At 41.1% G+C, this 14329-nt stretch overlaps 1 protein-coding gene across 5 annotated transcripts in view; it reads left to right on the forward strand.

Annotated features, from left to right (window-relative positions):
- znf827 (zinc finger protein 827) overlaps nt 1-7593 on the forward strand; it is a 93534-nt gene extending 85941 nt beyond the window's left edge. For 3 of the 5 annotated variants that reach the window (XM_037763382.1, XM_037763381.1, XM_037763384.1), the window contains 3 exons: nt 624-801; nt 3030-3080; nt 3407-3549. In XM_037763382.1, coding sequence (XP_037619310.1) covers nt 624-801; nt 3030-3078 — 227 coding nt within the window. In that variant the 3' untranslated portion in view covers nt 3079-3080; nt 3407-3549. Of the gene's footprint in view, nt 1-623; nt 2075-3029; nt 3081-3406 lie in introns of those variants that run through there. The other 2 variants (XM_037763385.1, XM_037763383.1) reach the window with 2 other exon arrangements.
- The last annotated feature ends 6736 nt before the right edge of the window (nt 7594-14329 follow it).

Consider the following 14329-nt stretch of genomic DNA (forward strand, 5'->3'; position numbering starts at 1 on the left):
TATGCCAAAAAAGTCATAAAAAGTAATAATATAGTATGTCGAAAAAAGTGGAAGTATACTACATACTATACTCTGACTTTTTTTGACATCTTAATCACATACGATCTATAATGTCTTCTGTGGCTCTGGAAGAGCTTTCTACAGACCCAGATTATGTCATCAGGATTATCTAGATATACAAATTTGTCACAGAAAAATGTCATTATAAACTTGGGTGTGGAGTTTGAAAGATGGGGACATTTACTAGGCAGGGAGGGTTTGACAAAGTGTGGTTGCATTATGGGAAGTGAAGGATCTATCGTTTTTGGGGATTAAAGTTTCAGCTGCATTAATTTTGACTTTTTTAAAATCAGTCTCATCCGAGTGCCCCAACTTTATGGAAGTGCAGTGCAATTGCAGCTGCAAATCTTGCTTATTTATCATATTTATGTGAGTGGGCATTGTTGAACCTTACTTTCCCTTTATCTGAACTCCCTTTGTTTCAGTTTCTATAGATACACTCTTGAGATTTCACATGCTGAGTCTTAAGAGCACAACCAGACTCTGCAACAGAATTATCTTCCATTAAAATCATTAAAACAGACTCAGTCTTTACTCACCCTCTCCTCTTTCCTTCTCTACAGGCTTCGAGTGTGTCTTCTGCAACTTTGTGTGCAAGACGCGTAGCATGTATGAACGGCATCTACAGATCCACCTCATCACGCGAATGTTTGAGTGCGACGTCTGCCACAAGTTCCTCAAGACTCCTGAGCAGCTGCTGGAGCACAAGAAGTGCCACACTGTCCCCTCCGGAGGGCTCAAGTAAGGAAAGCAAGTACAGACAGAGGTTCCTAACTCCGCCCGTCCTCCCCCTCCGTCACTCCTCAACCTGTCAATTCACACACAAAAACACGTACAGTGTATACACAGTCATTGACCAATGTTAGGGGTGTGCAAATTACGGCATATTTAAATCTGGCTCAATTTTGCTAAAATCAAAAACTAACGTTCCAGGCATCTCGCAGTGGTTTCAATTATTTTACATGCACCTTTAAACTCATTTTACATACATAAATTGATGCATGTAAAATAACGTAAAGGATACAAAAAGATGCATAATGTCATAAAGCTGGCTGACACTATGTTTTTTTTTTCAAATAAGAGCTGATTGTAACACAGATGAAGACAGAAATAGATTCATGGACTATTTGAAGATTATTCTAGCCGTGTTAACCTCACTTTATTGTTCATTATCTGAAGCCAGCAAATTAAATGATACAAGCTGTAGTTCTGCTCGACAGCCTCTCTTGGCAAGTATAACTTATTAGACAGTGGTCTCTGGGTCTGCAGTGGCTGCTATGAACAGAAGGGGAGTATGGAAAAGAGATTGAAATGGGCTTCCCCTCAGGGCCTGTTGTTCCTCTGCCCACAGCTAACAGCCATGCCAAAGAAAAATATCTGATGAAACCTGCATTCCAGAAAGCTACAATACTGACACTTATAGAAAATATGTTGGCACACCCCTAAAAGATAATTTAAGAGGAAGCACAAATGTCAGATCACTTACATCTGTAACATCATAGACTAGACATTGACACAAGTCAATCCAACTAATGCATGATTACTGATTCACAGCATGCATTTTGTAGAAAGAATGACCCTAAGCTAAGCTTTAAAATACAATCTCACATTGTAGTTTGCACCGCAACCCCTACATACAGTATACAAATATATATGAACACGTATTCATGCACATTGGATACAGTTATCAAAATTTAACGTATCCTGACAAGACAGCCTTGTGTTGTCTAATATTGACTGTTTATGTAGCTCCAGTCTCCTCACATGCTTCCCTCTCCATCTCCATACTCCAGTCCCACAGGAGCCTTTGTTGTACTGTGACACGTTTATGTACCATTTCAGGCCTGTCAAGTTAACATAAAGCCCATCTGTTGATCTCAACATCCACACCACACACTGATGACGTTAGTGTTTGAGTTCAGGCCAATTATAATAATGCACTTTTACACAAATTCAGTTCTATGGTGGCAGTTGACAACATTTGGGATAATATTTAAAAAAAAAAAAAAAAACACAGGACAATATTTGCCTTAATATTTAGGAAAAAAATGCAGTAAATAAATATTCATTTCAAGTAACACAAGCCATTTTTTTTTGTTTTTGAGTTGTTCTCATAACACCAGTCTGTGCATGTGCAGAATCATTGAGAATCATTATGATTATCGCCTCATCTCGTCATAAACAAAGATCTGTGTTCTATATATCGTTTTTTTTTCTGTGCAGCCATCGGTGGAGTTAGGATGTTCTAAACATTTGATAATTGTCTGGAAACGGTAGCATTTCACTAAATGTAAACTAGGAAGCTGCCAACACCGTTACATTGACTTACTGTATATATTTTATACAAATCCTGTGGCTAACAGAACACAAACACACAAGAAGCCCCTTCATAGCTCAAAGATCTCCACACAGCATCTTTAGTCCCTGACTTGAGGATTTGCTGCTAGCTGTAGTGTGTGAGTGAATACATGTAAAGGAGTTATAACGGTTTTAAATGTTTCTTCTGTCTGGTGTTATTGTTTTTGAAGCCAGATTGGTTTCCTTAAGATATCATTCAAAAGGGAAAGAAGTAGGTTGTGGATATTTCAGATTATATTTATTCAAGAGAGGAAAAAAAGAGATGAAAGAACTGAGCTCTTTTGATATTTCTTATATTTAAATTCATCTGCTTTAACTCAACTTCTTTGCTGTACTGTTTATATCTATTATATTTTCAGCTCTTTAAGGTTTGCACAGACTCTTAATTTATGTAAACCACATTTATATTTACTTTAAAAAAGCAGGATTTAGCCAAACAAGTGTAGAATTAGTTAATGCAGCTTAAGGGCAAAGAGGTTTGAGATAGATTATTGCGTACACGTGTATACACTTGAGCAATGTGAAGTGTGTCTATATATGTAGGAGTGTATAGAAAGGGAGAGAGGGCCTTGACCATTTCGAGGTTTTTCTGAGGTGATTCTGTTCTGCAGGGTTTGTGAAGCGCTTTGGGGCCCAGAGCAGATGAAAGGTGCTATTTAAATGTAAGTGCCACTCCATTCCTTCATTTCCCTTCATGTCCTACTGCTCCAATCTTTTCTCCAGCCTGTCACCCCCCCTCCTCCTCCACACACATATATACCTGATCACCTCAATTCTCCTACCATTAAACTGCCACACATACCACCAGCACACAGACCTCTACATGATACACACTTTTCCTTTACCTGTCCTTTTCCTCTTCATCATTTTGTGTTATTAAATTTCAAGGTGTGTTATGTGGTTTTGAATGTACACTTCCCCCTCAACTGTCCTTTGCTTTTGTGTGTCGTGTCCTCCCTCCCTTCTTCCCTTTTGTTGCATTACCCAGGTGCCCTTTCTGCATCTACTCCACCAATCGTCCAGCGGCCATGGAGTGCCACCTTAAGACGCACTGTAAGATGGAGTACCGCTGCCGCATCTGCCAGGGACTGTGGCCCGACCAGGCCTCATTGGAGGCCCACATGCGCGGGCACCGCCTGGGCAACCACTACAAGTGTGAGCAGTGTGGCTACTTGTCCAAGACGGCCAACAAGCTGATCGAGCATGTGCGTGTGCACACGGGCGAGCGGCCCTTCCACTGCGACCGCTGCTCTTATAGCTGCAAGCGCAAGGACAACCTCAACCTGCACAAGAAGCTGAAGCACGCGCCGCGCCAGACTTTCGGCTGCCAAGAGTGCCCTTTCACCACCACACACCCCTTTGTCTTCAGCCGCCACCTCAAGAAACACCAGAGTGGAGGAGCGGGGGGACTGGACGGAGGCTTAGGAGGAGAAGAAGTGGAGGAGGAAGATGAGGAGGAGGCAGGAGAGGAGGAGCTGCCACTCCAGGGAACATCACCAGGGGGCTCTTCGTTGCGTAAGAGCCAGGAGAACTTCCTGTTCGGCAGAGGAGGAGGGAGCAGCGGAGGGAGTGGGAGTAACAGCCCACTCATGAGTCTAACGGCGTCCCAGGCGCTCCAGTCCGTTGCCCTGTCGCTGACACTGGGCAAGTCCCGCCAGCTGGACGCCGCTGGCCCTCTGCACTGCTTGGTCAGCACTAACGGCAACAACGCCACCAGAAACCCCGGCGGCCCGAGCTGCGGCAGCCCCTCCCTCTTCCTCCCGTCCTCCCGCCACGTGTTCGAGCAGTACAGGAACTGCGACCGGGCGCACCTGATCCCCCTCACTACCTTGTTCACCCACAACAGCCGCTTCACATTCCACTCGCACCTCCACTCCAGATGGCGGCCCGCCACATCTCCTCTCCTCTTCTCTTCCAACTCGGCGTCCCCCTCCCGCTCTTCCCCCTCACCCTCCTCCCACAAACACTCCTTCCTGGCCTACCTTGGACTGATGGAGAGGGCCAAGACTGTTTGACCTCGGCCATCACCTCTTCCTCCTCCTCCTCCTCCTCCTCCTACTCCTCCTCCTCCTACCCGCACTCTTTCCCTCACTCCTCGGACAGTGGTGTGAATGACACTTGACCACTGCAGTGGGAGCAACGTCTTTTCCAATCAGACCAGCAGAATAAGCTGGACCAGACAAACATATTGAAGAAAAGAATAGAAAAACATTTATAAGAGAAAAAGGCTGTACATGCTAAAAATGCATTTATATCAAAAAGCTGCTTTTCTTATCAGTTCTATCAATTGAATTATTACTACTTCAACTATTACTCTCTATTACCTTTTATTTCTGTTTTTAAATGTCTGAATGACTTGGACCCAGTTGCATTATCTGAGGAAAACTAACGTATCTCAGTTTTATAGATATTTTTCTTTAGTCGTTTGACGAGATAAAAAGATGAAACAAAACTTGCAAGTGCTATATTTTAGTGCATTTTTGTCTATTGCTATTATGCATCGAAATAGCATGCCTGTGTTTCAACTAGCTTTGACGTCATTAGGAAGCTAAATTTGAGATATCCTGAAGTGTTAGCGGTGCAACGTGGACAGAACCAATGAAACGGAATGCTTTTCATTGTAAAAGGCACGTTTCCAAAGCAACGCCTCAAACCACGCACTTACTTATTTATCAGTCTTGTACATAGTTTTGTAGCCCCTCCCCTTCCCATCTTTTTGATTTCTGTTGTTTTTTTGTATAATGGTGAAACCATATTATGCATAGCTGCTGCCTGATATCACCTCTGTCTCCGAATATATATAATTTAAATGTGTTACTAGCTAATTTTAATAGTTTTTTGTAAGCTCACAAAACAGAAGATAAGCTGTGATACTGTAAATAAGAAAAATCTGACCTATCATAACGAGAAACATTATACATTTATTACTAATAATTTGATTTGAATATAAATGTAAAATGTTGACAATGAATTTGCACTCACAGGTGAATAAGCAGTGAAATAATGAGACGAGAAGTTATTTCTGAGACCAGGTGGATATCAGCGCAGCTTCATATGCAGAACTATGTATCACGCACCTATACTTAGAAGAGATATATGAGATAACTGTTTTGTGGAGGTGACCAGCGCTGGGTTAGCGAGCTAGCCGCACAGCCAGGGTCACCACAGGCCGATTCAATGGTGCTTTTTGGAGCTTTTTGTAATTTTTGTGTACAAAAAAAAAGAAAAAAAACTGTTCCAAAATGACTTGAATGAATGTATTTTTGTTTATGTACATGAAAAAGAAGCGATACAGAAGTGTGAACAGGGACGTCTTCTGTGCTGGAAAAGACGGGAAAGTTAGTGTGTTTGGTGGCCTTCTGTGTCCTTTTCTTTTGTCTTTCATTTTTTTTTATTTTTACTTTTTTTACTGAGCCTTTTACATCATAATAAAACATTTTCTACTAACATTCATACAGAACCCACCGTGAGAAAAAGCTCCTATAGGTGCAATGATGAAGCAAAGCCATTCACTTGTACAGCATTGTTTTCAATGGCACTGGCTTTCTGTTAGGCCGGCAGACATGGTACTGCTTTTTGTCCTCCTCCCCTCCTCTTGTCAACCTTTTTGAGTTTTAATTGCACTTAATGTAGTTACACTTAAAGCCAAAAGCACTTAAACCTTTTATTTTCCTTTTTTTTTTTTAAGTGCAAACTTAGATCCACAAAGTTACCATAATGTGAAGTGGACAGCAGTTGCTGGAAATGACTCAATCATCACCCCTTTAGTTTCTCATGTAAGCATTTCTAGCAGTGCAAAAGGGCCTGCCTCTGTGAAACCGGAGAACGTAAATGAATACAAATTGCATGAATTAGACAGTAGAGGTCAAGCTCTCCCTGGGAACTAAAGGTCCTAGGCTAAATTGTGATAGCCAGTTTTGCACAGTGCTGCACTTTTTGATTAAGAGAATATGTATTTATCCGTAAAATGCTCAAAAAGAAGTATGTTTGCGAGATAGGGCAGCATAGTACAAGTATTTTATTTTGAAAAAAAGCTTTACCCATTATTGATCGTGCTCATGTTTTTAAGTGGTCTTCAAGCCAAAATCCCTTATTGTAAAGGGATTGTTTTTTTATTTTCCTTATGTTCTCCTTTTGTCTATTTTACTCATGCATTTTCTTATAATGAATCATTGTTGCTTTTTTATTTTTTTACTTAAATCATGTCAGAAAAATGATGATCGGACAGAGAACATGAATTGTCGAGACCAAAATGTAACTCGCCACGGGGACGTGATGTTAGGATTGAATCCGTCACGTCCTGCTCTGGAGCGATGCCTCGATTGTCCCCCTTTACACTGCTGTTTGTTTTGTTCCTTTTTTGCTCTGTCAATGTCTGGCATGCTGTCTCTGGAGTGAAAGGAGCATCCCTCCAACACACACACACACACTCTCCTTGTACTATCTACGTTATCTTTTATACTCTAGTGCCACTTGGTGGAAGGAAACCACCTGAGACTTCTGAGAATGAGTCAAACTAATTGTCAGGGTCCAAAAGAAAAAAAAAGATAAAGATAAAAAAGAATGTGTCCACTCTTGACACCTTTTTAAAATGTCTGCCTTTTATTACAGCGTAATCATGAATGGCTGCACTTCTTTATGCCCCCCTCCCCTAGTTTGAGTGTAATGTTTAAAAAGGCAACAGGGCTCTATCCTTTTTTTTAAAACCAATATTCTTAAGCACTTATTCTGTTTATTTTTGCCCAACTGTAAGCAGCACAGCAGCCCTTTTTTTAAGCTTGACTACCTTTTCAGCACTTCAGAGTATGCATGACATTGCCCTCTAGTTCTTCAGCACTTAACTGTGTTTAAAACTAACTCCCTTGGTTGCATTTAGTTAGCATCACACTGCACCGTCTACAATCAGTTAGCTTTAAGTTTGGCTGTATTTTATGATTAGAAAAGGCTCAGCTATCTTATCTTTTGGCACTCGGTAAAGATTGGTATGTGCTGTACAAAGCTTTTTTTTATTACTCCATTGTTAAGGCTGTACAGGGTTGTGACGATAACTGGTAAATAGATCATTTGTACTTTTTTGGTTTTGTATTTGTTTTTCTTTGTTTGGCATTATTTTATGTTCAACTTGCCAGGTCTAAATGTAACAGGATTTGAAAGTAAAGCTTACATCAGATATTACGTCAGTTGTTTTGTCTTTTCTCTGCTCATTTGTTTGATCACATTTATCCACGACTGACAGCATCACTCTTGCACTTTGCTCAACACACAACCAAAACAGCTGCTTTTCTTCACTGAATACTTACGTGACCAAAATGCTCATTGTCTCTTATGTATAGAAGCAACCGTTTGAGTATAGTTTTGGAGAGACTATTTTCTGTTTATCTGTACTATAAAGTTTATTTGCATGTTGAAAGGTGATCTAGGTGACAATTCAGCCGACTGTGAGCAGGTAGCTGTAGTAGCTTTTGGCATGGATATAACCTCTGGTTGTAGTTTGTAAACCAAAATTATACAGTTGGAATATTATTACATTTAACATCCACAGCTGTTCTTCTCCTCTGAATATTTAAAAAGCGTTATTTAAGTATTTAAAGTCCATATAAAATAAAAAAATATAATAAACAAAGAAATTCAAAAAACAATATGCAACATCCGTTGAACTAAAATTATTTTTAGTCTGGACATCATTTCAGAAAAAGTCCTGATGTTTTAAGTTTTATTTTATTTTTTTTATTTCATGTACAGGGTTCCTGCAGATCCTTAAAAATTCTCAAAAGGCACTGATAACTAATGATAAATAATAAAATAAATAAGGCCTTATGTGGTATTAAACTGTCTTAAATCAATCTTTCAAAAGTCTTAAAAATGCTAAGACATGGGAGGTAGGTTTTTTTCTGACATTGCAATTTATAATCTCAAAAGTATTGGTATCTATTTTTAAAAATAATTTACCGAATGCCTCAACACTCAACACATTTTGTTTGCTGCCAGGATGCTCAGAGCAGATGCACGGTCTGCTACCTAGCGTCGACATGGGGAAGTGCAAATTCAATGAAAATTGTCTATTCAACCAAAATTTAGCTGAAACCAGTACCAGGCAATGTGTACGAGGAACGGTGTAGAGTGAGAAACACAAAACTGTAAAGTCAACCTGCCAACATATGCCAAGTGTTCTTTTCCACCCTCGTCTCCACCCCACCTCCGATACCAGCACCAAGGCAAGCAGCAACAGATCTCCGGGCAACATTTGGCTGTACGCCTAAAATTGTCCCTAACCCAAAGTAATTGATGTGTTTGGGTTTTTTTCTTCAATTTTGGTTATTTTAAAGTTGGTCTTAAATTTAATTCCCAGTTGTATTAAAAAGTCTTAAGTCTTAAATCTAATTTGCCATAAGTTGTAGGAACCATGTGTGTTGTGACTTTTTAATGATATTTTTTATGATTTTTTATAACATTTTCATGGCATACTATACAATGATATTTTGATGACGTTTTTATGATATACTATACCATGACAAATTAATCGCCCATTTTTTAAAATGCACCTTAAAGGGAGATTTGTCAAGTATTTAATACTCTTATCAACATGGGAGTGGACAAATAAGCTTGCTTAATGCAAAGGTATGTATATATTTATTATTGGAAATTAATTAACAACACAAAACAATGACAAATATTGTCCAGAAACCCTCACAGGTACTGCATTTAGCATAAAAAATATGCTCAAATCATAACATAGCAAACTGCAGCCCAACAGGCAACAACAGCTGTCAGTGTGTCAGTGTGCTGACTTGACTGACTTTCCCCAAACTGCATGTGATTATCATAAAGTGGGCATGTCTGTAAAGGGGAGACTCGTGGGTACCCATAGAACCCATTTTAATTCACATATCTTGAGGTCAGAGGTCAAGGGACCTCTTTGTAAATAGCAATGCCAGTTTTTCCTTGCCAAAATTTAGCATAAGTTTTGAGCGTTATTTAACCTCCTTCACAACAAGCCAGATGGATTTTTTGATGACATTTTTAGACATACTATACTACGACTTTCTTATGACATTTTTTAAAGATTATTTTATGGCATACTATACTATGACTTTCTCATGACATTTTTTATTAAATACAATGACTTTTTTGACATTTTTATGGAATACTTTCCTATGACTTTTTATGACTTTTACATAATTTTTTTTCTGACAAAAAATACGTTGACTTTTTTATAAAGTTTTCATGTCATACTATACAATAACATTTGCCATACCATGAGTTTTTTTATGCAATTTTTTATGACGTACTATACTGACTTTAATAAAAGTGTATGGCATTACTATGGCTTTTTTTAATGACATGGGCTTGGTGGAGGTCGGCGCTCTCCGAGTGCCCTTCTAGTTCAAATTGTAATCATTTAGCTCACATTCAAATCAATTTACACACTTAAACTCAAATTCTGCAATCCCCAAGTAATTAGGAACACAAAAGCCGGGCTGCCCATTCAATATTCCTCTCAGAGAGGCTAGACTAGCTAGCTAGTAAATACATAGAAATAAAGAGAAGAGATCAAAAGCATGTTTCAAAGCAAAAAGGGCAGCAGAAAAGAGCAGATATCATTCAGTGGCAAGACAGGGACATGAGTTAAGGAACAGCACTGATCATCTCTGAGGGACATAGCATTCTCTAATTCATAACGCTGGCGTGCCATCATAATAATAAGGAATAGGATCTGTCATGGTGTCTAGCTGGTGTTTTTATTAGACCGATGGGAGGTCTCTCTCCCTCTCCTTTCTGTGTTGTAGTAATGAAAGTTACAGCACGTTCTCGCCCAGCCAAAGGTTGGCCCTGCCTAATGAAAACAGATGAAGCAGAGATAAAGTGTTTGCCGACATTAAGGGACTCATTTATCACCGTTAGCCCCCGAGCTATAGAACACCTTGGTCTGGAGCTCTCCTTTAACAGGCCCTGCCTCACAGCACCCTGGTGGCACACTGCAGCCTTCCAGGCACATGAACACCGTCTTTACCTCTCATTCTCCTTCATTCGTTGCAGATTTTGCATATAGCTTTAACAGATAATATCACTGTTTACATCTCTATATGTATACAGTCTCTTCCACTGGATTTATATAAGATGGAGTGAGGCCTTAACTGTAAAAAAAAAGAAAAGAAAAAAGGAGAGTTTTAAAGGAACCTTTATCAAATCTAAAGGATTTGGAAGTCCTTGCGGGACCTCCATCACCGCGCCCTCAATGTTGACCCACGTGGGTTCAACAGCCATCCGAAGCCGAATCTCTTCTGTTGAAGGGCCATGTTCTCATCTAGCTGCTCATCTTGCCTGTGTAATAATGAATCTTTTCGGCTGTGTTTAAAGCTGCTTAATTAAGTTCAAAGCAGCGCTCGGGGCACTGTGCGCCTGCTCAGCTGACCTCCCTATGAGTGGAAGTGTTGATTAGGAAGTGAGGAGACATGCAGGCACTGCAGGGGATGGCTATTGATTGAAAGGATAGAAAACCTCATTTGGATTTTGTGATTGGAATATCACACTGTACACGGGGGCTGTTTTTCTTCATTTGCCGAATAACAATAACTCCATTCCTGCACTGACAGTTTGGTGAAATTGTCAACTAAGTGAGGAACTTCTGTGATAAGACTAAACGCCGGAGTTTTCCCTCATCCCAATAATAGCCCTTCACCTCGGCCCGAGCTGTCTGCACAATGTCGACCTTCCGACACCACCTCGCGAAAGTTGGCCGCTGTCGATCGATAGCGTGTTAGCTTTTTGTTTGAAGGTTCAGGCTGCCTTGGCTTTATTACAGCTGCTGAGAGTCATGGGGGAGTCGTGCACGGCTTTGTGAGAGAGGAGCTCCCTCTTGTTTGCCAAAAGTGTAATCCCGCCGTGACCCACCGTGACCCTGCCCTGAGAGGAAAGCTGCTTAGACAGAAGTGCGTGTCTGTGGGAGCTCCCAGCTGCCTGGCCTCTCTCTCTTTTTCTCTCCATTTTACGCACTACATCTACCTCACACTTATAGTGCCATCTACATCTTTTTATTACAGGATCTCGACTTTTACCCCTCACTCACTACTCTACTTTTCTTCTCTCTTGTTTACCCCCTACGCCCTTTTTCTTATTTTACAGTTAAATCCACGGATGTTTCACTCAGCATCAATACTTCCAGGACTTTCCCTCCTCACCGCCCTTCATCCACCATCAAGGTTTTTACCCTGTGAAGGAGCAAAGGCTTTGCTAAGTGGAGACAGATCTCCTTTTTTTTTTTTGCTCCAACAGAGAAAATAAACACACAAAGTCCTGCCATACACAGCCTTCAGGACGGGCTGCAGAGCAGGACCACTGGCACACGGAGAAGAGAAAATGAAGGAAAAAAATGACCTCTGGAATCGATTTGGCATGGGTTGAAGCCAGGGCAAAAACTGCACGGAACAAGGCTCCGCTGAGGCCGCTTGTTGATTTGTAAATCTATTCATCTTTGAAAAAATTAGGCACCGAAATGAATTGGTGAATATGAAATTCCCATGTTTATTCAGTCTTTAATAGTGTGTAGAAGTTCTGCACAGACTGCTGGAAATACATGCAGTTTTATGCAAAGTGCAAGCCGAGAACAAAGATGTCAGATTCAAGTCTGCGCATAAAAGACAATCCACACCTGAGGTGCACCTGAGGGAGAGCAGCAGCAGAGAGCGATGATCTTGCAGGCTTGTGTAGTGCGTCACTCACGCTCGCTACTCTAAGTTGGGTTGGACACGCATGGTGGGACATGTATTTACATGCATGTTTGGTGCCCAGCCCACGGGCATAGCATCACTGCCTGCCCAAAACCCCCGCTGCGCCCGTTCCCCGTTCTCTGGGGTGAGACATCACTCGGCGGGGGTCAGCAGCAATCTGATTCAGGAAGCCCTGCGGGGGGTGTTTGGGGGAGAGGAGGGAGGGGGGGATTACCCACAAGTCCCTGGGCCTGGCATATCCAGACTTAGGGCAGCCTGAATCAGCAGGGAGGATAGATCATACCCCCCTGCTGGGTGCTGCCTCAAATATAAAGCTACTGCTCGGCCACTCCAACTCGATGACAAACACATTATAGAGGAGAGGAATGGGAGGGGGGGGGGGGGTTGGCGGGGGGGGATGGTAATGGGCAGAGGGAGAGCAGCTCTACTTAAGTATGATCGTGTCTTTGAAATAGATAGGACACAAGCCAGCCAACTCCCCTGTTGTTAAGCTCTGCTGTTACCATGGCATTCTATGACAGTCACTAGCCATAGGTTACTTGGTTTCTATGGGTAACAGTTGGCGCTGCACTTCATTCACATCTTCGTTGACACTGAACCTGATGATATCGCCTACCGATTCTCCGCAGCTCCCAAGTCAAATCTCTTGACTGAAACACGACGTGATGTTCATTTTGAAACATCTACACGCGCTCTTGTTTTTCTATCGTTTTCCGCCTGCGAGATGCAACGATTTCAACGATTCGAGTCCGCTGAGATCTAGTAGTGAGGAGATTTAGTTATAGAGAGCTTAACAGAATAGCCCAAGGTCAAGCCCAAACTAATCAGGCTCCTCATTTCCCTAGATGAAGTAATGAAGTAGAACGCTGACCCCCGGCTGACCCTGGGAATCTGCAGCAAGGAAAACTGGCCTGGAGACCAATTAGCCAGAAGTAAATGGAAATATTAAAACAGAGCAGTCATTTATTAATAAATATGATCCGAGTCATGCAAAAAAAAGCAGCTTCAAAGCGCTTAAAAGTGCCTTTATGTGAAAGCGGTTTCATGTTTTATACCAAAATGTCACGATACCTTAAATCTTGCAGGATAACAAGCTCCTTTTTAGTCTGTATCCTAAAGATGATTTGTACTGAGGGTTGATTACAACCTGGCTAGCTCTCCTAATTATCTCATGCACTTGAGCTTTTAATGATTTCCATGATTCAATTATCCCTAACTGAATTCCTGTCTTCAATCAATTAAAGCCATAGCTGCACACTCATCCATCTTCCAATCAGGACATCGGGAATCCCTCCATCCATTCTCATTTGAGACGAGAGTGGGTCAAACAAATTAACAGAGATCGCATCCATCCATGTCTTTTCATCTCTTTTTTTCACATTTTCTAACCTTTACTGCTACTTTTACTTTCTAACTCTCGAGTGTGGCGAGGATTTTGTTCTGGATGAGTCGCTGTATTATGTGTCCTCTTCAACAAAATAGGTTGGTGCAGATTATTTTCTATCCAAACGATTGAAGTTTGCAGTTAAATATTTTTAACTCCATTATAAATAGGAACAATCTGGGTCTGCTACTACCCTGACCCCTCCATCTGCACAAATGAGCACTGTGCTTGTGATTATAATGTATTCTACTGAAACCTTGAATAAATACAGTATAGTCTTTTATCTAAAACCCGTTTGCTCTGCTCCTCTCTGCTGGTTATTGTGATACCTGATGTGAAGGTGAGTGGCAGTGGCTCTCTTCATCTCTCAAGAACGCTCTCGTACAAAGACACACACTTAAAGAGATCAATACACACACAAACACCAGCTTTCGTACACAAACAAACACGCACACACACACACACACACACACACACACAGTTTGGCACCATCTGCTGGAACCTTGAGAAACATGTAGGAGAAATATTTAGCCTGAGAGGGTATTTGTAATCAACTATAAAAAGATTGATGAAAGCCTGAAAGAAAATTTACAAAATTTGTCCCAGTGAGATCAAACAAGACTCCTTTTAATAGCAGATTGGTTATTTTTGAGAGAAAAGGCATGTTTGACTGATGAATGCAGCCTGTTCAGCCAGTTCACAGCCAAATTAGAGGAAGAAGAAGAAGCACAGAAATGGTTGCCAAGGTGCCCAGATAGTCATTTAACCCTCATTGGTTGAGAGGGACTCGGAGGGCAGG

The sequence above is a fragment of the Sebastes umbrosus genome, chromosome 3 (genome assembly GCF_015220745.1).
Source record: "Sebastes umbrosus isolate fSebUmb1 chromosome 3, fSebUmb1.pri, whole genome shotgun sequence".
Lineage (NCBI taxonomy): Eukaryota > Metazoa > Chordata > Actinopteri > Perciformes > Sebastidae > Sebastes > Sebastes umbrosus.